We start from the raw sequence: 24,448 nt of genomic DNA, 5'->3' as shown, positions 1-24,448 counted from the left end.
ACTCTTTTGGTAGGTACACCTACAGCTCTGTGGAACACTGGGTCTGTACATAGTCAATGGTAGGCTGAGAGGGGACTCTTTTGGTAGGTACACCTACAGCTCTGTGGAACACTGGGTCTGTACATAGTCAATGGTAGGCTGAGAGGGGACTCTTTTGGTAGGTACACCTACAGCTCATCCCTTGGCAGCAGCACTGTAGACTACTTCCTCACCGACCAAAACCCAGAGTCTCTCAGAGCCTTCACAGTCTGCCAACTAACACCTCTCTCAGACCACAGTAAAATCACAGTGTATCTGAGAAGAGCGGAACCCAACCATGAAGCATCACGGACCAATAAATTACATGGTACAAAACAGGCCTATAGATGGAGTGAAAACACTACAGACATCTACCAAAAAGCAATTAGTAGCCCAAAAACTTTTTAGCCTTAACAATGTAAATTTGGCAGTTTGGAACATAAACTTTAGATTTGACAAATTAACCTCGTTGGCTAATCTAAAAAAACAAGATCAAACCAGAAATAACAGAAAATGTAAAATAGTTTGCAAAACGATTGCAAAAATCTAAGAAAGTAATTGAGAAATATATCTAATCAAAAACACAGAGAACCAGGCAACAAAAATATACACCTTCAATATGGAGAAACACTGAAGCAATACAGACACACCCTGAGAACAAAAAAGGAAAACTACAGAAGAAGAATTGTCGGAAAAACGACTCTCCAACCCAAAAAGGCCTGTGGTGCTGATGGTATTATAAATGAAATGATCAAATATACAGACCACAAATTCAAATTGGCTATACTCAAACTCTTCAACATTATCCTCACTGCAGGTATTTTTCCCTGATATTGGGAACCAGGGATTGATCACACCAATTTCTCGGCAGTATCTTCTTCTCTCAGGGACGGGGAGTGAAACAGGGCTGCTCAATAAGTCCAACACTATTTAACATCTACATTAATGAATTAACAACAAGCCAACAGACTTCTTCTCTCAGGGATGGGGAGTGAAACAGGGCTGCCCAATAAGTCCAACACTATTTAACATCTACATTAATGAATTAACAACAAGCCAACAGACTTCTTCTCTCAGGGACGGGGAGTGAAACAGGGCTGCCCAATAAGTCCAACACTATTTAACATCTACATTAATGAATTAACAACAAGCCAACAGACTTCTTCTCTCAGGGATGGGGAGTGAAACAGGGCTGCCCAATAAGTCCAACACTATTCAACATCTACATTAATGAATTGGTAAAAACATTATTAGAATCGGAAGCACCTGGTATCACCCGACACAACACTGAAATCAAGTGTCTGCTGTACGCAGATGACCTGGTGCTGCTGTCTCCCACTAAGGAGGAATTACAGCAGCACCTAGATCGTCTTCACAGGTTCTGTCAGACCTGGGCTCTGACCGTTAACCACAGGTTCTGTCAGACCTGGGCTCTGACCGTTAACCACAGGTTCTGTCAGACCTGGGCTCTGACCGTTAACCCCAGGTTCTGTCAGACCTGGGCTCTGACCGTTAACCCCAGGTTCTGTCAGACTTGGGCTCTGACCGTTAACCACAGGTTCTGTCAGACCTGGGCTCTGACCGTTAACCCCAGGTTCTGTCAGACCTGGGCTCTGACCGTTAACCCCAGGTTCTGTCAGACCTGGGCTCTGACCGTTAACCCCAGGTTCTGTCAGACCTGGGCTCTGACCGTTAACCCCAGGTTCTGTCAGACCTGGGCTCTGACCGTTAACCCCAGGTTCTGTCAGACCTGGGCTCTGACCGTTAACCACAGGTTCTGTCAGACCTGGGCTCTGACCGTTAACCCCAGGTTCTGTCAGACCTGGGCTCTGACCGTTAACCACAGGTTCTGTCAGACCTGGGCTCTGACCGTTAACCCCAGGTTCTGTCAGACCTGGGCTCTGACCGTTAACCACAGGTTCTGTCAGACCTGGGCTCTGACCGTTAACCCCAGGTTCTGTCAGACCTGGGCTCTGACCGTTAACCCCAGGTTCTGTCAGACCTGGGCTCTGACCGTTAACCCCAGGTTCTGTCAGACCTGGGCTCTGACCGTTAACCACAGGTTCTGTCAGACCTGGGCTCTGACCGTTAACCCCAGGTTCTGTCAGACCTGGGCTCTGACCGTTAACCACAGGTTCTGTCAGACCTGGGCTCTGACCGTTAACCACAGGTTCTGTCAGACCTGGGCTCTGACCGTTAACCACAGGTTCTGTCAGACCTGGGCTCTGACCGTTAACCACAGGTTCTGTCAGACCTGGGCTCTGACCGTTAACCACAGGTTCTGCCAGACCTGGGCTCTGACCGTTAACCACAGGTTCTGCCAGACCTGGGCTCTGACCGTTAACCACGGGTTCTGTCTGGGCTCTGACCGTTAACCACGGGTTCTGTCTGGGCTCTGACCGTTAACCACAGGTTCTGTCTGGGCTCTGACCGTTAACCACAGGTTCTGTCTGGGCTCTGACCGTTAACCACAGGTTCTGTCTGGGCTCTGACCGTTAACCACAGGTTCTGTCTGGGCTCTGACCGTTAACCACAGGTTCTGTCAGACCTGGGCTCTGACCGTTAACCACAGGTTCTGTCAGACCTGGGCTCTGACCGTTAACCACAGGTTCTGTCAGACCTGGGCTCTGACCGTTAACCACAGGTTCTGTCAGACCTGGGCTCTGACCGTTAACCACAGGTTCTGCCAGACCTGGGCTCTGACCGTTAACCACAGGTTCTGTCTGGGCTCTGACCGTTAACCACGGGTTCTGTCTGGGCTCTGACCGTTAACCACGGGTTCTGTCAGACCTGGGCTCTGACCGTTAACCACAGGTTCTGTCAGACCTGGGCTCTGACCGTTAACCCCAGGTTCTGTCTGGGCTCTGACCGTTAACCCCAGGTTCTGTCTGGGCTCTGACCGTTAACCCCAGGTTCTGTCTGGGCTCTGACCGTTAACCCCAGGTTCTGTCTGGGCTCTGACCGTTAACCCCAGGTTCTGTCTGGGCTCTGACCGTTAACCCCAGGTTCTGTCTGGGCTCTGACCGTTAACCACAGGTTCTGTCAGACCTGGGCTCTGACCGTTAACCCCAGGTTCTGTCTGGGCTCTGACCGTTAACCCCAGGTTCTGTCTGGGCTCTGACCGTTAACCCCAGGTTCTGTCTGGGCTCTGACCGTTAACCCCAGGTTCTGTCTGGGCTCTGACCGTTAACCCCAGGTTCTGTCTGGGCTCTGACCGTTAACCCCAGGTTCTGTCTGGGCTCTGACCGTTAACCCCAGGTTCTGTCTGGGCTCTGACCGTTAACCTAAAAAATAAACAAATATAATGACACTCCAAAAAAGGTCCGGAAATAAGGATGACAAATATAAATTCTATTTGGACACAGTTCTATTAGAACACACCAAAAACTACACATATCTAGGACTAAATATCAGCAACACAGGTAGCTTTCACACGGCTGTGAATGAGCTGAGAGAGCTGAGAGACAAAGCAAGAAGAGCATTCTATGCCATTAAAAGGAATATTAACATAGAAATTCCAATTAGAATCTGGCTCAAAATGTTCCAATCAGTTATAGAACCAATTGCTCTATATGGCAGTGAAGTATGGGGTCCAATCTCTAATAATTAATTAACCAAATGGGACAAACATCCAATTGAAATACTGCATGCAGAGTTTTGCCAGACTGTATTGCAAGTGCAAATAAAAACTCAAAATAACGCACGTAGAGCAGAATTGGGCCAATACCCCCTCCTCATTCAAATAGAGAAAAGAGCCATCACATTTTCCAACCATCTAAAAACAAGTGACCCCAAAACATTCCATCACACAGCTCTACAATGTCAAGAGATGAAACCAGAGAAGAGTCCCCTCAGCCAGCTGGTTCTGAGGCTCAGTTCACCAACCCAAAACATTCCATCACACAGCTCTACAATGTCAAGAGATGAAACAAGAGAAGAGTCCCCTCAGCCAGCTGGTTCTGAGGCTCAGTTCACTAACCCAAAACATTCCATCACACAGCTCTACAATGTCAAGAGATGAAACAAGAGAAGAGTCCCCTCAGCCAGCTGGTTCTGAGGCTCAGTTCACTAACCCAAAACATTCCATCACACAGCTCTACAATGTCAGGAGATGAAACAAGAGAAGAGTCCCCTCAGCCAGCTGGTTCTGAGGCTCAGTTCACTAACCCAAAACATTCCATCACACAGCTCTACAATGTCAAGAGATGAAACAAGAGAAGAGTCCCCTCAGCCAGCTGGTTCTGAGGCTCAGTTTACAAACCCAAACCAACCCCATAGAGCCTCAGGACAGCAGTCAGCCAGCTGGTTCTGAGGCTCAGTTCACTAACCCAAACCAACCCCATAGAGCCTCAGGACAGCACTCAGAAAATCTGGCCCAACCAAATCATCACAAAACAAAAAGAAATCACCTATTGGAAAGACACCACAAACAAGTTAAACTTCAATGCTATTTGTCTCTAAACAGACAGTACATGGTGGCAGACTATCTGACCACTGTGACTGATAGAAAACCGAGGAAAACATTGACTAGGTACAGACTCAGTGAGCACAGTCTGGCTATAGAGACCGGTCGTCACAGACCAACCTGGCTGCCCAGTGAGCACAGTCTGGCTATAGAGACCGGTCGTCACAGACAAACCTGGCTGCCCAGAGAGGACAGTCTGGCTATAGAGACCGGTTGTCACAGACCAACCTGGCTGCCCAGAGAGGACAGTCTGGCTATAGAGACCGGTTGTCACAGACCAACCTGGCTGCCCAGAGAGGACAGTCTGGCTATAGAGACCGGTCGTCACAGACAAACCTGGCTGCCCAGAGAGGACAGTCTGGCTATAGAGACCGGTCGTCACAGACAAACCTGGCTGCCCAGAGAGGACAGTCTGGCTATAGAGACCGGTCGTCACAGACAAACCTGGCTGCCCAGAGAGGAAAGTCTGGCTATAGAGACCGGTCGTCACAGACAAACCTGGCTGCCCAGAGAGGACAGTCTGGCTATAGAGACCGGTCGTCACAGACAAAACTGGCTGCCTAGAGAGGACAGTCTGGCTATAGAGACCGGTCGTCACAGACAAACCTGGCTGCCCAGAGAGGACAGTCTGGCTATAGAGACCGGTCTTCACAGACAAACCTGGCTGCCCAGAGAGGACAGTCTGGCTATAGAGACCGGTCGTCACAGACAAACCTGGCTGCCCAGAGAGGACAGTCTGGCTATAGAGACCGGTCGTCACAGACCAACCTGGCTGCCCAGAGAGGACAGTCTGGCTATAGAGACCGGTCTTCACAGACAAACCTGGCTGCCCAGAGAGGACAGTCTGGCTATAGAGACCGGTCGTCACAGACAAACCTGGCTGCCCAGAGAGGACAGTCTGGCTATAGAGACAGGTCGTCACAGACAAACCTGGCTGCCCAGAGAGGACAGTCTGGCTATAGAGACCAGTCGTCACAGATAAACCTGGCTACCCAGAGAGGACAGTCTGGCTATAGAGACCGGTTGCCACAGACAAACCTGGCTACCCAGAGAGGACAGTCTGGCTATAGAGACCGGTCGTCACAGACAAACCTGGCTGCCCAGAGAGGACAGTCTGGCTATAGAGACCAGTCGTCACAGATAAACCTGGCTACCCAGAGAGGACAGGCTGTGCTCACTCTGCTCCAGGGGAGAGGTAGAGACAGAGCTGCATTTCCTATTACACTGTGACAAATACTCAGCCCTAAGAGAATATTTATTTCCCAAAATTATAATTCAATACAAAGAATATGAACCTATAAAATATTTATTGGGTGAAAAGCCAAAATGTGCAGTTTTGGTAGCCAAATATGTCTTTCATACCAGGTCATGTGTCTTCTCAGTCATGTTGACACTGGTCTACTACCAGGTCATGTGTCTTCTCAGTCATGTTGACACTGGTCTACTACCAGGTCATGTGTCTTCTCAGTCATGTTGACACTGGTCTACTACCATTGCTTTAATGTATTGTTATTCTCATTAATATTGTTGTTGTAGTTGTTGTTAATGGTAATCCCATGTCCACTACTACTATTATTATTGCTGTTGATCCCACCATTTATTTATATATAAAAATATTTATTTTTTATTTTTCTAGATGTATACTTTGACAATGTGAGTAATAATGAAAGGAGAGAGTGAGAGGAAAGAGAGAGAGAGGAAAGAGAGAGAGAGAGAGAGAGAGGAAAGAGAGAAAGAGAAAAGAGAGGAAAGAGAGAGAGAGGAAAGAGAGAGGGGAAAGAGAGAGAGGGGAAAGAGAGAGAGAGAGGAAAGAGGGAGAGAGAGAGGAGAGAGAGAGAGAGGAAAGAGAGAGAGAGAGGAAAGAGAAAGAGAAAAGAGAGAGAGGAAAGAGAGAGAGAGAGGAAAGAAAAAGGAGAGAGAGGAAAGAGAGAGGGAAGAGAGAGGAAAGAGAAAAGAGAGAGGAAAGAGAGAGAGAGAGGGAAGAGAGGAAAGAGAAAAGAGAGAGAGGAAAGAGAGAGAGAGGGAAGAGAGAGGAAAGAGAAAGATAAAATAGAGAGAGGAAAGAGAGAGAGAGGGAAGAGAGAGGAAAGAGAAAGAGAAAATAGAGAGAGAGGGAAGAGAGAGGAAAGAGAAAAGAGAGAGAGGAAAGAGAGAGAGAGGGAAGAGAGAGAGAGAGAGGGAAGAGAGAGGAAAGAGAAGAGAGAGAGAGGAAAGAGAGAGAGAGGGAAGAGAGAGGAAAGAGAAAGAGAAAATAGAGAGAGGGAAGAGAGAGAGAGAGGGAAGAGAGAGGAAAGAGAAAAGAGAGAGAGGAAAGAGAGAGAGAGGGAAGAGAGAGGAAAGAGAAAAGAGAGAGAGGAAAGAGAGAGAGAGGGAAGAGAGAGGAAAGAGAAAAGAGAGAGAGGAAAGAGAGAGAGAGAGGGAAGAGAGAGGAAAGAGAAAGAGAAAATAGAGAGAGGAAAGAGAGAGAGAGAGGGAAGAGAGAGGAAAGAGAAAAGAGAGAGAGGAAAGAGAGAGAGAGGGAAGAGAGAGGAAAGAGAAAAGAGAGAGAGGAAAGAGAGAGAGAGGGAAGAGAGAGGAAAGAGAAAGAGAAAATAGAAAGAGGAAAGAGAGAGAGAGGGAAGAGAGAGGAAAGAGAAAAGAGAGAGAGAGGAAAGAGAGAGGAAAGAGAAAAGAGAGAGAAAGAGGTAAAGAGAGCGAGAAGTCAGATAACTATTCTAATCAATGCAGAAAGCCAGTAAGATGCTTCAGAACAAGTACTGGTGTGTGTGTGTCCATCTACTAACCGCCAGCGTGTATGACAGTGTGTGTGTGTGTGTTGCTAACCATTAGTGCTGATGCAGCGTAGAGGCAGGCGGGACCATGTCCCAGCGGTGGTACAGGTGATGGTGGTGGGTCCATCGGGGGCGTAGCCCGGCTCACAGCCATAGGACAGCAGGGTACCAGGAGGGAAGGAGCCTCGGTTCGCCTCCGTCTGGTTCACCAGCTCCCCATGCTGTACAGCCAGAGGCTGAGGGCATCCTAAAGGAGAGGGGGAGGGGTTACTTTCATATTAGCGGTTTAGATTTGAGAGGCGAGAGGATAAGCGTCTCTGCGGAGGGAAGACCACCGGTGACGAGACATCTCATGGATCGGAAGGATTTATATTTCTGTGCTTTTTTCACAGTCTCAGCGGAAATATGTTGAGACTGCGGCATTCACACCAGAAACAGGGATTAGGTTAGTCTGAACGTCTGCTGTCACCTAAAATGTCTGCGAGGACTCCTTCTCTCCTGGTTAATATCTCTATAGTCTTGGTCGCAACAAAAAGGACTGGTGGCTCACTGAAGAAGAGAGGAAGGGGGACTGAACGGAGTTACAGCACTATAAGCCACTCAAAGACGTGTGTGTGTGTGTGACTGAGACCGAGAGACAAAGAGAGAGAGGTAGAGTTTCCACTTCCCAGCACAGTAAAAGGAAGGGAACATTACTTCTCTGAATGTGTGCCAGTACCTTCCCACTGCGCCGACCACACACACCTGCCCGACCTGCCGACCACACACACCTGCCTACCCCACACACACCTGCCTACCCCACACACACCTGCCTACCCCACACACACCTGCCTAACCCACACACACACGTCGACCCCACACACACCTGTCGACCCCACACACACCTGCCTACCCCACACACACCTGCCTACCCCACACACACACCTGCCGACCACACACACACCTGCCGACCACACACACACCTGCCGACCACACACACCTGCCGACCACACACACACCTGCCGGACCACACACACACCTGCCGGACCACACACACACACCTGCCGACCCCACACACACACACCTGCCGACCCCACACACACCTGCCGACCCCACACACACCTGCCGACCCCACACACACCTGCCGACCCCACACACACCTGCCGACCCCACACACACCTACCTACCCCACACACACCTGCCTACCCCACACACACCTGCCTACCCCACACACACCTGCCGACCCCACACACACCTGCCGACCCCACACACACACCTGCCTACCCCACACACACCTGTCGACCCCACACACACCTGTCGACCCCACACACACCTGCCTACCCCACACACACACCTGCCTACCCCACACACACACCTGCCGACCACACACACACCTGCCGACCACACACACCTGCCGACCACACACACCTGCCTCACTAGAACACGGTGAGAAAAGTGATATTCTACCACCTACCATTCCAACGGTAAACTAGCATCCCAGACACTGACCCTGTTCATCTTCAGGACTAACAACAGCGTGGTCTCAGTGATTTGACGGACTGTATGTGGCAGGATAAGCATTTAGGACATTTACACAGTTTAAATCAGGGAGACGGACATTGTGTCAAGTACAGCCGCAGGCACCTCTTTGAAGTCAATATAGAATATATTGTCTAAACAACATTCCTTCCAGAATGACTATCTTCAGTCGGAGAGAGAGAGAGGGACACTTTTGTTCCCATTCTGTCTGAGGCCGAGCTGTTTAGGTATCTTTCTGCCCTGGCTGGCACAAATAGACGGTGTGTGTGTGTGTGTGTGTGTGTGTGTGTGTTGCTCCGCCATGGTCCATCTTCCTCTCTTAACTCCAGGGGGAGGTGCCTTGCTCAAAGGGCACAGTCTTTTCACCTAGTCGGCTTAGGGATTCGAACCGGTGACCATTCGGTGACTGGCCCAACGTTCTTAAAAACGCTCGGCTACCTGCCGCCTGTCTCCTTCCTCTTGTGACAATTGACTGATTAATCGTCCAATCTTTAAGAGAGTCTTCATAATGTGGTCTTGGTGGATGATTAGCCGATGACCAAATGCCGCAGGCCAGCGGGACACAAACAGCCAGAGGACTGCGTGTCTGTGCTCGACTGCGTGTGAGAGGTCAACAGAGGACAACCAGCACAACAAGAAGCTGCAGCGATAAATCCCATATTAGTTGAAGAAGCCAGGGAAGAAGCCAGGGAAGAAGCCATGGAAGAAGCCAGCCTGGCTTCGATTTGGCAGCTACAGCTTTACTACATAACCTCACACCATCAAATTATTTTCTCACTTAAAACTTGACGTGTTGCCAAGGGGACTGACTGTAACGAATAACAATTCCAGTCTGCCAAACGGGATGATGATGATTTTACTACAGGTAACAAACAACCTTGAGAAGTCACAGGCAGATGATTTTTGAAAAAGCATGTGACACGAGGAGTAGTGTTATCCTTGCTAGTAGAGAACTCTACTATTGTCCTCGTTGCTTTAACAAGGTGTTGAAAGACATACATCTAATAGACATACATCTGCTAGAACGTCACGAGTATGAAACAAACTAGTACATTATCACCACTGGCTGGCTATGATTAATTAAGTCTATTGTCTCTAGTACATCATCAAATCAAATGTATTTATAAAGCCCTTCTTACATCAGCTGATATCTCAAAGTGCTGTACAGAAACTCAGCCTAAAACTCCAAACAGCAAGCAATGCAGGTGTAGAAGCACGGTGGCTAGGAAAAACTCCCTAGAAAGGCCAGAACCTAGGAAGAAACCTAGAGAGGAACCAGGTTATGAGGGGTGGCCAGTCCTCTTCTGGCTGTGCCGGGTGGAGATTATAACAGAACATGGCCAAGATGTTCAAATGTTCATAAATGACCAGCATGGTCCAATAATAATAATCACAGTAGTTGTCGAGGGTGCAACAGGTCAGCACCTCAGGAGTAAATGTCAGTTGGCTTTTCATAGCCGATCATTCAGAGTATCTCTACCGCTCCTGCTGTCTCTAGAGAGTTGAAAACAGCAGGTCTGGGACAGGTAGCACGTCCGGTGAACACTGGCTGGCTATAATTCATTAAGTCTCTAGTACAAGCACATTTAGATAGCCTAATCATTCTAAAAGTCACTGAATAGAGAGAAGAGAAGAGAGTGAGGAAAGACGTGAAAGAGAGGAGAGACGTGAGAGCCCCCGCACCTCTCTCCCCTCCTCCTCTATCCCCCATCCCTCCACCTCCCTCCCACCCTCCATTTCCCTCTCTCCCCACCTCCATCCCTCTCCCACCTCTATCCCTCTGCCTCCCTCTCCCCCATCCCTCCCTCCCCCGCCTCCCCCTCTTCTCCCACAATCACCCCCCACCTCCATCCCTCTCCCATCTCTATCCCCCCCGCCTCCCTCTCCCATCCCCCGCTTCCCTCTCTGCTCCTCCCACTCACCCCCCCACCTCCACCCCTCTCCCCTCTACCCCCCACCTTCTCCATCCCTCCGCTTCCCTCCTCCTCTATACCCCACCTCCCTATAGGTATGAACGTTAGCCTGCTTAGCTGATAATCAGGGTAAATAGTGTAGGTAGGAATGTTAGCCTGCTTAGCTGATAAATCAGGGTAAATAGTGTAGGTAGGAACGTTAGCCTGCTTAGCTGATAATCAGGGTAAATAGTGTAGGTAGGAACGTTAGCCTGCTTAGCTGATAATCAGGGTAAATAGTGTAGGTAGGAACGTTAGCCTGCTTAGCTGATAATCAGGGTAAATAGTGTAGGTAGGAACGTTAGCCTGCTTAGCTGATAATCAGGGTAAATAGTGTAGGTAGGAACGTTAGCCTGCTTAGCTGTTCCATGTTGCTTTAGCTCATTTAAAGCAGTCGCTACATCCATTTTGGACTTAATGATATGTATCCAGTGACTCTTAAAGAATATAACTTATAAATGCCCCGTGAGCTTAGTTCAACTGTCAGAACCCAAAATATAAGCTTGTTTTACTCCAATGTTTGCAAACAATGTCAATGTAAAAACACACACTATAAAGTCTGAAATCATGGTTAAAACTACACCTGTTTAATATAATGGATGGTCAGTCCTTGTATCCATAGCTCTGTCTATCTACGCATTTGAGAGTGGTTTGATTTCTCGAGCCCCATCCCTCAGCCTTTTACTGAAACGGGGCCGGGAGCACACTTTCTTATTGTTTCAACCTCCCCTTTAAGAATCACTCGGTCCATTGTGAGAGTCTAATACCCTAGTGTCTGATGGGACTTCAAAATAAAAGCACACTTTGTTATTGTTTCAACCGCCCCTTTAAGAATCACTCGGTCCATTGTGAGAGTCTAATACCCTAGTGTCTGATGGGACTTCAAAATAAAAGCACACTTTGTTATTGTTTCAACCTCCCCTTTAAGAATCACTCGGTCCATTGTGAGAGTCTAATACCCTAGTGTCTGATGGGACTGTATCATTCATTTAGTGGGTTCCAACGGGTCCTATGGAGAGAGAGAGAGAGAGAGAGAGAGAGAGAGAGAGAGAGAGAGAGAGAGAGGCGGGGGAGGGTGTTAAAATCCTCTCTCCACCCATCTGTCACCAATAACAATGAGCTGAAAAAGAGAGAAAGAGAGAGAGAGAGAGAGAAGACCGAGAGAGGAAGGGACTGGGAGGGTCTTAGTCGGCTCTGGTAAATTGAAATTCTAATTATCCTTCATTACAAGCTGCTGGGGGCCAACTCAGATCACATTATTATAGCAATGCAGCTGCTGAGAGGCTACGGCAGGACAATAGACACCCAGAGAGAGAGATGGGGGGGGGGGGGGGGGGGGGTGGAGTGAGAGAGAGATGGGGGGGGGGGGGGGGGGGGGTGGAGTGAGAGAGAGATGGGGGTGGGATGGAGAGAGAGAAATAGAGAGAAAAATATAGAGAGAGAAATGTAGAGAGAGAGAGAGAGAGAGAGAGAAATGTAGAGAGAGAGAAATAGAGAGAGAGAGAGAGAGAGAGAAATGTAGAGAGAGAGAAATAGAGAGAGAGAGAGAGAGAGAGAAATGTAGAGAGAGAGAAAGAGCGAGAGCGAGAGAGAGAGAGAAAGAAATAGAGAGAGAGGATTAGACTAAAGACTGGGAGGTGGATAACTCCTCTCCCTGGGTTGGTAAATATGTTTTGGTTGCTTTGTTAGTCTTTTGTTGTTGTTAGGTTGGAGTGGGTGGATGGTGTTTTGTTGTGTTCCCATGCCTCCCTTTATCTCTCTCTAATCCAGGGATTTGAGTCAAACCGGCATTATCAGAGCGCTAAACTCATTACACGAGACTGCTGGAAAGGAACAGAAGCTGAGGGGGCTGGCTCTATTGACAGTAGACTAGAGGGGTTGGCTCTATTGACAGTAGACTAGAGGGGTTGGCTCTATTGACAGTAGACTAGAGAGGTTGGCTCTATTGACAGTAGACTAGAGAGGTTGGCTCTATTGACAGTAGACTAGAGAGGTTGGCTCTATTGACAGTAGACTAGAGGGGTTGGCTCTATTGACAGTAGACTAGAGGGGTTGGCTCTATTGACAGTAGACTAGAGGGGTTGGCTCTATTGAAAGTAGACTAGAGAGGTTGGCTCTATTGACAGTAGACTAGAGGGGTTGGCTCTATTGACAGTAGACTAGAGAGGTAGGCTCTATTGACAGTAGACTAGAGGGGTTGGCTCTATTGACAGTAGACTAGAGAGGTTGGCTCTATTGACAGTAGTCTAGAGGGGTTGGCTCTATTGACAGTAGACTAGAGGCTGAGGGGGTTGGCTCTATTGACAGTAGACTAGAGGCTGAGGGGATTGGCTCTATTGACAGTAGACTAGAGGCTGAGGGGGTTGGCTCTATTGACAGTAGACTAGAGGCTGAGGGGGTTGGCTCTATTGACAGTAGACTAGAGGCTGAGGGGGTTGGCTCTATTGACAGTAGACTAGAGGCTGAGGGGGTTGGCTCTATTGACAGTAGACTAGAGGCTGAGGGGGTTGGCTCTATTGACAGTAGACTAGAGGCTGAGGGGGTTGGCTCTATTGACAGTAGACTAGAGGCTGAGGGGGTTGGCTCTATTGACAGTAGACTAGAGGCTGAGGGGGTTGGCTCTATAGACAGTAGACTAGAGGCTGAGGGGGTTGGCTCTATTGACAGTAGACTAGAGGCTGAGGGGATTGGCTCTATAGACAGTAGACTAGAGGCTTAAAAAGATAAGAGGAAGATGAAAGGGTATATAACAAAGTATTGAGATGAACTTTTGTTATTGACCAAATACTTATTTTCCACCATAATTCCTTAAAAATCCTACAATGAGATTTTCTGGAATTTTTTCCCCTCATTTTGTCTGTCACAGTTGAAGTGTACCTATGATGAAAATTACAGGCCTCTCTCATCTTTTTAAGTGGGAGAACTTGCACAATTGGTGGCTGACTAAATATTTTTTTGCCCCACTGTACATGCATCATGATCTGTACGTCATTGTGTCAGTCTGGGGGAAACACTGCATGAAACCTTTCCTCTTCAGTACCTCACATCTCTCTCTCTCCCCTCCTCTCCCTCCCAGGAAGAGATGTGTGATATAGTTTAGACATCTGGTCTCTAATTATTAGTTATCAAACTAATAATTACAGACCCGGGATTAGTTTCAAATGGTTTGTCAAATTATATCAAATGCCACATGAAGTAAAAAATAATTTTAAAAACAATAAAAACAACAACATTTGAACTAGAGACGAGCAGTTTTCTTCGCTGTAAAGCTACAAGCATACCTGTCGCAAAGCTGTTCTTCCCCTCCCAGAGGCTGCGTGACAGAGAACTTGCAAAGCCTACTCAGACAGGCCTGTGCTTCTGGTTCAACCAGGCGAGGAAATGATACAACTTTCCCCTCGCTGCTCCAACGTATAACATGTACAAATGTAACAACTGGAGACTCATCAGGGTCTGCATCCCCGCTCGCCACCACGGCTAAATTCTATTTTAAAAACTGACGGGAGGAATAGATGAGTGAGGGCTGAGTGAGGACTGAGTGAGGACTGAGTGAGGGCTGAGTGAGGGCTGAGTGAGGGCTGAGTGAGGGCTGAGTGAGGGCTGAGTGAGGGCTGAGTGGGGGCTGAGTGGGGGCTGAGTGAGGGCTGAGTGAGGGCTGAGTGAGGGCTGAGTGAGGGCTGAGTGAGGGCTGAGTGAGGGCTGAGTGAGGACTGAGTGAGGGCTGAGTGAGGACTGAGTGAGGACTGAGTGAGGACTGAGTGAGGGCTGAGTGAGGGCTGAGTGGGGGCTGAGTGGGGGCTGAGTGGGGGCTGAGTGAGGGCTGAGTGAGGGCTGAGTGAGGGCTGAGTGGGGGCTGAGTGGGGGCTGAGTGGGGGCTGAGTGGGGGCTGAGTGGGGGCTGAGTGGGGACTGAGTGGGGGCTGAGTGGGGACTGAGTGGGGACTGAGTGAGGACTGAGTGAGGGCTGAGCTACCCTACTAGATTCAGCCGCGGGACATTTTTTTTCTTCTTGAGTGGCTGGTCAGGGGGCCGGGAACATAATTACAACTAATTTTGTTGCCTGCAAACTGACCACAAGAAGCACAAACAGATATAACGTTTGACTAAAACGTACTCATTTCAAACCTCAGACTGCCGTCAGACAGCAGCTGGGGCCTGAGTCATGAGTCTGAAGGGGGTCTGTAGCTGAGAGACAGAGACAGAGACAGGGGGGGAGGGAGGGAAGCGGACAGACAGACAGGGAGGGAGGGAGGGAGGGAGGGAAGCGGACAGACAGGGAGGGAGGGGGGGAGGGAGGGAAGCGGACAGACAGACAGACAGGGAGGGAGGGAAGCGGACAGACAGACAGGGAGGGAGGGAGGGAGGGAGGGAAGCGGACAGACAGGGAGGGAGGGGGGGAGGGAGGGAAGCGGACAGACAGACAGACAGGGAGGGAGGGAAGCGGACAGACAGGGAGGGAGGGGGGGAGGGAGGGAAGCGGACAGACAGACAGACAGGGAGGGAGGGGGGGAGGGAGGGAAGCGGACAGACAGGGAGGGAGGGAAGCGGACAGACAGGGAGGGAGGGGGGGAGGGAGGGAGGGAAGCGGACAGACAGACAGACAGGGAGGGAGGGAAGCGGACAGACAGACAGGGAGGGGGGAGGGAGGGAAGCGGACAGACAGGGAGGGAGGGAGGGAGGGAGGGAAGCGGACAGACAGGGAGGGAGGGAGGGAGGGAAGCGGACAGACAGACAGGGAGGGGGGGAGGGAGGGAAGCGGACAGACAGGGAGGGAGGGGGGGAGGGAGGGAAGCGGACAGACAGGGAGGGAGGGAAGCGGACAGACAGACAGGGAGGGGGGGGAGGGAAGCGGACAGACAGGGAGGGAGGGGGGGAGGGAGGGAAGCGGACAGACAGACAGGGAGGGGGGGAGGGAGGGAAGCGGACAGACAGACAGGGAGGGGGGGAGGGAGGGAAGCGGACAGACAGACAGGGAGGGGGGGAGGGAGGGAAGCGGACAGACAGGGAGGGGGGGAGGGAGGGAAGCGGACAGACAGGGAGGGAGGGGGGGAGGGAGGGAAGCGGACAGACAGGGAGGGAGGGAGAGAAGCGGACAGACAGGGAGGGAAGCAGACAGATAGAAGGAGAGCTGGTGGCTTAATATGCTCTAGAAAGGCAGAGAAAGGTATGAAGGGAGAGAGAAAGAGAGCGAGAGATTGAGCAATTGAAAAAGGAACATGCTGTGGGGTGAAAGTCATGCTCCTTACAGACAGGCCGATGTATCCCTAGGGAGAGAGGAGTCAGTGAGGGATTATGGGGGAGAAGGCAGCACGTCTGAGCACACTGATACAGACCAGTCAGTCTGGCTGCCAGACAAGGAAGGGTGGTGTGTGTGTGAAACCTAGTCGGTGTGTGTTACGTTGAGCTCTGTGTGTGTGTGTGTGTGTGTGTGTGTGTTAGGTTGAGCTCTGTGTGTGTTAGGTTGAGCTCTGTGTGTGTTAGGTTGAGCTCTGTCTGTGTGTGTGTGTGTGTGTGTGTGTGTGTGTGTGTGTGTGTGTGTGTGTGTGTGTGTGTGTGTGTGTGTGTGTACACTAGGGATCTGACTATGGAAAAACAATACAATTTGTTTTCCGTTAAAACTATACTAGAAAAATGACTAAAATTCCAGATGAATTCACAGTGCAGCTGCACTGCTACCAGAGACGGTTTGGGTCTCACCTTACGTCCCCTTTCAGATGTACCTTCACTACAATTACTGTCTCCTCAATTCACCTCCCAGTGGGCATTTCCTTCTCATTTAACTTCTCAAAGTATTACAGGACTTCGCTGCTGTCGCTGGCCTCTCTCTTGACATTTTTACCCAATGTTAACGACGATGACGTAGTGGTGGGAGAGTCAACTGCCAAAATAATTGATCACCTGACTCCTTGCACTTGGCCAAAGCAATTCCTGTAATTCATGAAATGATGATACATTAAGTCTAACAAGTCGCGACACATACTTTAAGAAAGGCTGGGCTAGGATATTCTACACGCAACAGACTTGAACACACACTTGCATCATTAGTGAAGAGAAAGAGCAAGCGAGCTAGCGTGAGGGAGAGAGCGGAGGGCGCAGGCAGAAGGAACCGTGAGCATATGTCTTGGTAATCTGTGTGTATGTGGACGTTAGGGGGTTTAAACGTTAAAAAGAAACTAGGATCCTTAACCGTAAAAAAAAATAAAATAATGTTTGCATGCCTCGCAAATGACCCCCAAATAGCCTAAAGTAAAGCCTCTTCCTCTCTGGTTTAATTTAAATGACAACTTTCCCCAGGCCTTTATAGCATATCGTCTAGTTCGACTTTAAACGCAGAACATAATGTTTTGTGACAACGGCATTGCGATTTAAAATTTGGTGGGAAAATATCGTTTTTCAGTTAGGGATTTTTCTTACAGTTAAGGATCCCAATTTTGTTGAATGTTTAAACATTCCCCCACATACACAAACATAGACACACAATCTTCCTTCCCCTGTTAGTCTAGTCATTGTTTGACCTCCCAACAACAGCTGTTTGTCAGAACCACAGTTGAAAAGGGAACAAGGCTATATAAAGTCATTGAGCTGTAGGATTCTGGGATTGTTCTACGGAAGTAAGAACATGTTCCAGAGAATTCTAATTTCCACTGTCAGCTCTCTCCCGCCCTTCCGTCACACACACACACACACACACACTCCAGCCCTGCTCATCACACACACACACTCCCGCCCTTCCGTCACACACACACACTCCAGCCCTGCTCATCACACACACACACACTCCCGCCCTTCCATCACACACACACACACTCCAGCCCTGCTCATCACACACACACACACACACACACACACAGCTCATCAAACACACACTAGAGGTCTAAGCAGGACGGATTTATTCATCCCGCTGTCGCCTTTCATACCACTGGCTGTCACCTGGTCCCGACCCAACCGCAGTCCTGCCATGTTATTTCAGGTATATATATGTGACACAGCTCACCTGCCAGGCATGGGCCTAGCACTTTTACACCCTATTGGCAATATGCACAAAAACAACCTAAGAACTAGGTTAAATTACTAGAGAATCTCACCGTGGGCCATTATATTAGGCTATCGGTATTCCTGGGCTATATCAGCAGATAGGACACAGCCTACCTTTTAGGAGGACGATTTGAGGACAGAGACAAAAAATAAAAAAATAAAAATTGTATTTGAAATGAAAAAAAGATAACTGCCACGTGATTCGCCGCCCGTGCATAGGCTGCCTACTCGGTTTCATTGAGGCCACACAAATACGAGATCTCACAGGCCCTCCCTTTATAACGCTGAAATGAACAATGCGTTTTAACTAGGAGGCCAGCCACCTGTCTGTACTGCAGTCTATTGTCTCCTTTCACTACAGAAGATCACTGAGCAGGCTGACGCTGAATAGGAGAGACGACTGAACTCTCTATCTACCGAGGTCGATTATGGATGAGAGGTCAAGGGCTTCCCTATAGTCGGGCTGACCCGCTATCTAAAAACACACAGGCACACACACTTCCTAGGAGCAGATGGGCATGGTACGTTTGGGTAGTGGGGAAGAGAAAGAACAGGGAAAGCCCCCCCCCCCACCCGGCCAGCTGGAAGGCAGACATTTCTTACGCTCAGCTCCAAACAAAGAGAGCAGCCTATGTCATACCAGACCCCTCCCCCCAACACAGAGACCAGAGCGTGACAGACCCCTCCCCCCAACACAGAGACCAGAGCGTGACAGACCCCTCCCCCCAGCACAGAGACCAGAGCGTGACAGACCCCTTCACAAATGACACCTCTGCTGTTCAGTTTCAGCTGTTTTGTTCATTACACTGCATGTGTTCTGTTCAAAACACCCACAACTGTCTGTTCGAGAGTTACCAGGCGCCTGTTCGCGAGTTACCGGGCGCCTGTTCACGAGTTACCGGGCGCCTGTTCGAGAGTTACCGGGCGCCTGTTCGAGAGTTACCGGGCGCCTGTTCGAGAGTTACCGGGCGGCTGTTCGAGAGTTACCGGGCGGCTGTTCGAGAGTTACCGGGCGGCTGTTCGAGAGTTACCGGGCGGCTGTTCGAGTGTTACCGGGCGGCTGTTCGAGTGTTACCAGGCGGCTGTTCGAGAGTTACCAGGCGGCTGTTCGAGAGTTACCAGGCGGCTGTTCGAGAGTTACCAGGCGGCTGTTCGAGACTTACCAGGCGGCTGTTCGCGATTTACCAGGCGGCTGTTCGAGTGTTACCAGGCGGCTGTTCGAGTGTTACCAGGCGGCTGTTCGAGTGTTACCAGGCGGCTGTTCGAGAGTTACCAGGCGGCTGTTCGAGAGTTACCAGGCAGCTGAACAGTTCAACAGTTCAACATATCACGTGCTAGATTAATAGGTCAGCTAAGCGAAGCTTAATCATTTATTCGGGTGTTATTCTGAACAGCATGTGAGGCTGTGTAGGGTCGTTTAGTGGCAGTATCTGCCTGGGGGGCCAGAGTAGGTTCTGACGTCTCTGCGTAGGGTCGTTTAGTGGCAGTATCTGCCTGGGGGGCCAGAGTAGGTTCTGACGTCTCTGCGTAGGGTCGTTTAGAGGCAGTATCTGCCTGGGGGGCCAGAGTAGGTTCTGACGTCTCTGCGTAGGGTCGTTTAGTGGCAGTATCTGCCTGGGGGGCCAGAGTAGGTTCTGACGTCCCTGCGTAGGGTTGTTTAGTGGCAGTATCTGCCTGGGGGGCCAGAGTAGGTTCTGACGTCTCTGCGTAGGGTCGTTTAGTGGCAGTATCTGCCTGGGGGGCCAGAGTAGGTTCTGACGTCTCTGCGTAGGGTCGTTTAGAGGCAGTATCTGCCTGGGGGGCCAGAGTAGGTTCTGACGTCTCTGCGTAGGGTCGTTTACTGGCAGTATCTGCCTGGGGGGCCAGAGTAGGTTCTGACGTCTCTGCGTAGGGTTGTTTAGTGGCAGTATCTGTCTGGGGGGGGGGGCAGGGGAGAATGTCCCTGGGGAGCTCAAAAGGGGTTGACAGTGACACACGATCTGCTATCTACAAGCTGGCCTCACACTGCAACAGTTGGTGTGTGTTTCTGTGTGCGTGTCTGTGTGTGTGTGTGTGTGTTTCTGTGTGCGTGTGTGCGTTGCTGTGTGTGTTTCTGTGTGTGTTTCTGTGTGCGTGTCTGCGTGCGTGTCTGCGTGCGTGTCTGCGTGCGTGTCTGTGTGTGTGTGTCTGTGTGTGTGTGTGTGTCTGTGTGTGTGTCTGCGTGCGTGTCTGCGTGCGTGTTTGCGTGTGTGTGTGTGTGTCTGTGCGTGTCTGTGTGTGTGTGTGTGTGTGTGCGTGTCTGCGTGCGTGTCTGCGTGCGTGTTTGCGTGTGTGTGTGTGTCTGTGTCTGTGTGTCAGTGACAGGTTAACTAACAACACTGCTTCAGTGTGGTTGTAAACAGTGGACCTTAGACCTTCCTCTTTCCTAGCTGTAGAAAGTGAAGAGAGAGAAGTTAAACACACTCTGGAGGGGCTGTGCCTGGAGGGGCTGAGCCTGGAGGGGCTGTGCCTGGAGGGGCTGTGCCTGGAGGGGCTGAGCCTGGAGGGGCTGAGCCTGGAGGGGCTGAGCCTGGAGGGGCTGAGCCTGGATGGGCTGACTAACAGGTCTTTAGGGGGATGCCTTGGAAGGAACATGCAAAACACCACCTGGTTTACAGAACAGAAGACAAAGGCCATTGTTTCCAGCAGGCTTTGTTTACTAGATAGGCTGGTGGTTTCGGGTTAGACAACTTCCTGTATGAGGCTGAGAAAGAGAACAGAAAACTGAACAGACTGAGCCAGAACAACACTGTGGTTTTTATATGATCCCACCTGCCTGCCTCTGTAGTTATCGTGAGAACGACGTTTAGAAGAACACATTCGGGGACCACACACACACACACACACACACACACACACACACACACACACACACACACACACACACACACAAAATGTCATGTTGACGCAGGATTCTGTTTTTCACACAGAAAAGGAAAGACAAAAATCTGTACTTGCAGATGTAGAATGAGTCTTATTGTAAATTCGTCTCGGCTTTAGTCAGGTTTCGCGCTAAATATCAGGAATAAAAAAAAAGGGCAAATTTTGCCCTTCTCCACTCAGATAACATAACCCTTGTTCTCATCTTGACCAATTAAATTCCACCATTCAGAAACATTTCTCCCATGTTGTTTTTCATCCAGACTAACTTCAAATCAAAACAGTAGTCAAATGGAGCTTGCTGAATTCGTTCTACGATAAACAGTAGTCAAATGGAGCTTGCTGAATTCGTTCTACGATAAACAGTAGAAAATATAATGGCCACGCATAGTTTCTGCACAAAAAATACCTAGCTTTTTCCATGAGCAGCTACACTAATTCACTTCTCGGCCGATGGGGTTGCATAAATGTATTTTGTGTGGAGAAAAACTATAGTTTCTTGCCCTTGAGTACTCGATTGAAGCAACAATAACAACAACAAAAATAACTTTTGACTTTCAATATCACACACAGTTGAAAGTAGAAAAAAAAGCTGATTTGTTGATGTCTGCATTTTGAAAATGCAGATTTCTGAAGGCTAAGGCACGCGCAAACACAAATGTACCGTTTGTAAATGTAGCCCCATGGCTCTCCGCAAATGCTGCCGTCTGCTTTGCTTAATTTAAGGAATTAGTAAAGATTTATACTTTTATTTTTGATACTTAAGTATTATTTAGAACCAAATAATTTCAGACTTTTACTCCAGTTGTATTTTACTGGCTGACTTTCACTTTTACTTGAGTAACTTTCTATTAAGGTATCTATACTTTTACTCAACTATGACAATTGGGTACTTTTCCCACCACTACTTATGGGATATGTGTTTTGTCAGATTCCACAAGGATTCTTCAGTTGTGGACACTACATCCCCACACTCCCTCAAGTCACCTTGATGTAGCACCTGTGTGTGTTTTTATCAGTTTCTTTATAAAAAATATTTAGTTGAACTCCATGACAGTAGCTAAAACAAGGGGCTGTAGCAGCACACAAGTAGACTACAAATGCATGCTGGGGAGAAATTGGAGCGGGCGAGGAGGTCGTGGCCCCAGCATTTAGGAAACTCGCTCTGCACTCTGCACCAATACGCTGACACACACTCCCAGATATCTAGGGCATGGCTGGTCTTGACATTTTCCTCTGCCGTGTGGTCAGGGCCAGGCAGCCATCATGACGTATAACCTAGCATTCACTCTCTAATTATCAAAGTTCCTAGACTTGCCCTAACTTCTCTTTTTCACAATAATCATTTCACAACTGAACTGAAGACAAAACGTCTTATTCAGGAGTTATTCACACAAAGAGAAACCAAAGTGTTTCCAAAACCAACGCCAGCAGCCTGTTCAGTCTGAGATAGCCGCCTGTTCGGTCCGAGACAGCAGCCTGTTCAGTCCGAGATAACAGCCGGTTCAGTCCGAGATAACAGCCGGTTCAGTCCGAGATAGCAGCCGGTTCAGTCCGAGATAGCAGCCGGTTCAGTCCGAGATAGCAGCCGGTTCAGTCCGAGATAGCAGCCGGTTCAGTCCGAGATAGCAGCCGGTTCAGTCCGGGATAGCAGCCGGTTCAGTCCGAGATAGCAGCCGGTTCAGTCCGAGATAGCAGCCGGTTCAGTCCGAGATAGCAGCCGGTTCAGTCCGAGATAGCAGCCGGTTCAGTCCGAGATAGCAGCCTGTTCAGTCCGAGATAGCAGCCTGTTCAGTCCGAGATAGCAGCCTGTTCAGTCCGAGATAGCAGCCTGTTCAGTCCGAGATAGCAGCCTGTTCAGTCCGAGATAGCAGCCTGTTCAGTCCGAGATAGCAGCCTGTTCAGTCTGAGATAGCAGCCTGTTCAATCTGAGATAGTCCTCAGCAGCAGAAGTGAGAGCTCATCAGTGAGAGATCATCGGTGGTAGACAAAGGAGCTGTGAGATTTGTACGAAGCCAAGAGAAATGGAAAACAATCCGATTCCAAACAAGAACATGCTTTTGAGACAGAGGTGTGAGATCAGTTATGGGAATAAACCATCCACTGTCCTCCTCCACATCCCAGTTCATCCCTAACATCATGTCCACTGTCCTCCTCCACATCCCAGTACATCCCTAACCCTAGCATCATGTCCACTGTCCTCCTCCACATCCCAGTTCATCCCTAACCCTAGCATCATATCCACTGTTCTCCTCCATATCCCAGTACATCCCTAACCCTAACATCATATCCACTGTCCTCCTCCACATCCCTAGCATCATGTCCACTGTCCTCCTCCTCCACATCCCTAACCCTAACATCATGTCCACTGTCCTCCTCCTCCACATCCCTAACCCTAACATCATATCCACTGTCCTCCTCCACATCCCTAACATCATATCCACTGTCCTCCTCCACATCCCTAACCCTAGCATCATATCCACTGTCCTCCTCCACATCCCTAACATCATATCCACTGTCCTCCTCCACATCCCTAACCCTAGCATCATATCCACTGTCCTCCTCCACATCCCTAACATCATATCCACTGTCCTCCTCCACATCCCTAACCCTAGCATCATATCCACTGTCCTCCTCCACATCCCTAACATCATATCCACTGTCCTCCTCCACATCCCTAACCCTAGCATCATATCCACTGTCCTCCTCCACATCCCTAACCCTAGCATCATATCCACTGTCCTCCTCCACATCCCTAACATCATATCCACTGTCCTCCACATCCCTAACCCTAACATCATATCCACTGTCCTCCACATCCCTAACCCTAACATCATATCCACTGTCCTCCACATCCGTAACCCTAGCATCATGTCCACTGTTCTCCTCCACATCCCTAACCCTAGCATCATGTCCACTGTTCTCCTCCACATCCCTAACATCATATCCACTGTCCTCCACATCCCTAACCCTAACATCATATCCACTGTCCTCCACATCCCTAACCTCATATCCACTGTCCTCCTCCACATCCCTAACCCTAGCATCATATCCACTGTCCTCCTCCACATCCCTAACCCTAACATCATATCCACTGTTCTCCTCCACATCCCTAACATCATATCCACTGTCCTCCTCCACATCCCTAACCCTAGCATCATATCCACTGTCCTCCTCCACATCCCTAACCCTAGCATCATATCCACTGTCCTCCTCCACATCCCTAACCCTAGCATCATGTCCACTGTTCTCCTCCACATCCCTAACATCATATCCACTGTCCTCCACATCCCTAACCCTAGCATCATATCCACTGTCCTCCTCCACATCCCTAGCATCATATCCACTGTCCTCCTCCACATCCCTAACCCTAACATCATATCCACTGTTCTCCTCCACATCCCTAGCATCATATCCACTGTCCTCCTCCACATCCCTAACCCTAGCATCATATCCACTGTCCTCCTCCACATCCCTAACCCTAACATCATATCCACTGTCCTCCTCCACATCCCTAACCCTAGCATCATATCCACTGTCCTCCTCCACAACCCTAACATCATATCCACTGTCCTCCTCCACATCCCTAACCCTAACATCATATCCACTGTCCTCCTCCACATCCCTAACATCATATCCACTGTTCTCCTCCACATCCGTAACCCTAACATCATGTCCACTGTCCTCCTCCACATCCCTAACCCTAGCATCATGTCCACTGTTCTCCTCCACATCCCTAACCCTAGCATCATGTCCACCGTCGTCCTCCTCCACATCCCTAGCATCATATCC

At 49.4% G+C, this 24,448-nt stretch overlaps 1 protein-coding gene across 1 annotated transcript in view; it reads right to left on the bottom strand.

The window, feature by feature from the left end:
- LOC118964474 (sushi domain-containing protein 6) overlaps positions 1-24,448 on the bottom strand; it is a 62,179-nt gene that overhangs the window by 10,315 nt on the left and 27,416 nt on the right. Inside the window, exon 3 of the mRNA XM_036976233.2 lies at positions 7,307-7,501. Coding sequence (XP_036832128.1) covers positions 7,307-7,501 — 195 coding nt within the window. The remainder of the gene's footprint in view (positions 1-7,306; positions 7,502-24,448) is intronic.

Source organism: Oncorhynchus mykiss, chromosome 4 (genome assembly GCF_057628025.1).
Source record: "Oncorhynchus mykiss isolate SJ-2025 chromosome 4, ASM5762802v1, whole genome shotgun sequence".
Classification (NCBI taxonomy): domain Eukaryota; kingdom Metazoa; phylum Chordata; class Actinopteri; order Salmoniformes; family Salmonidae; genus Oncorhynchus; species Oncorhynchus mykiss.
The sequence above is the reverse complement of the archived record's forward strand: the minus strand, read 5'-3'. Positions and strand labels throughout refer to the sequence as shown.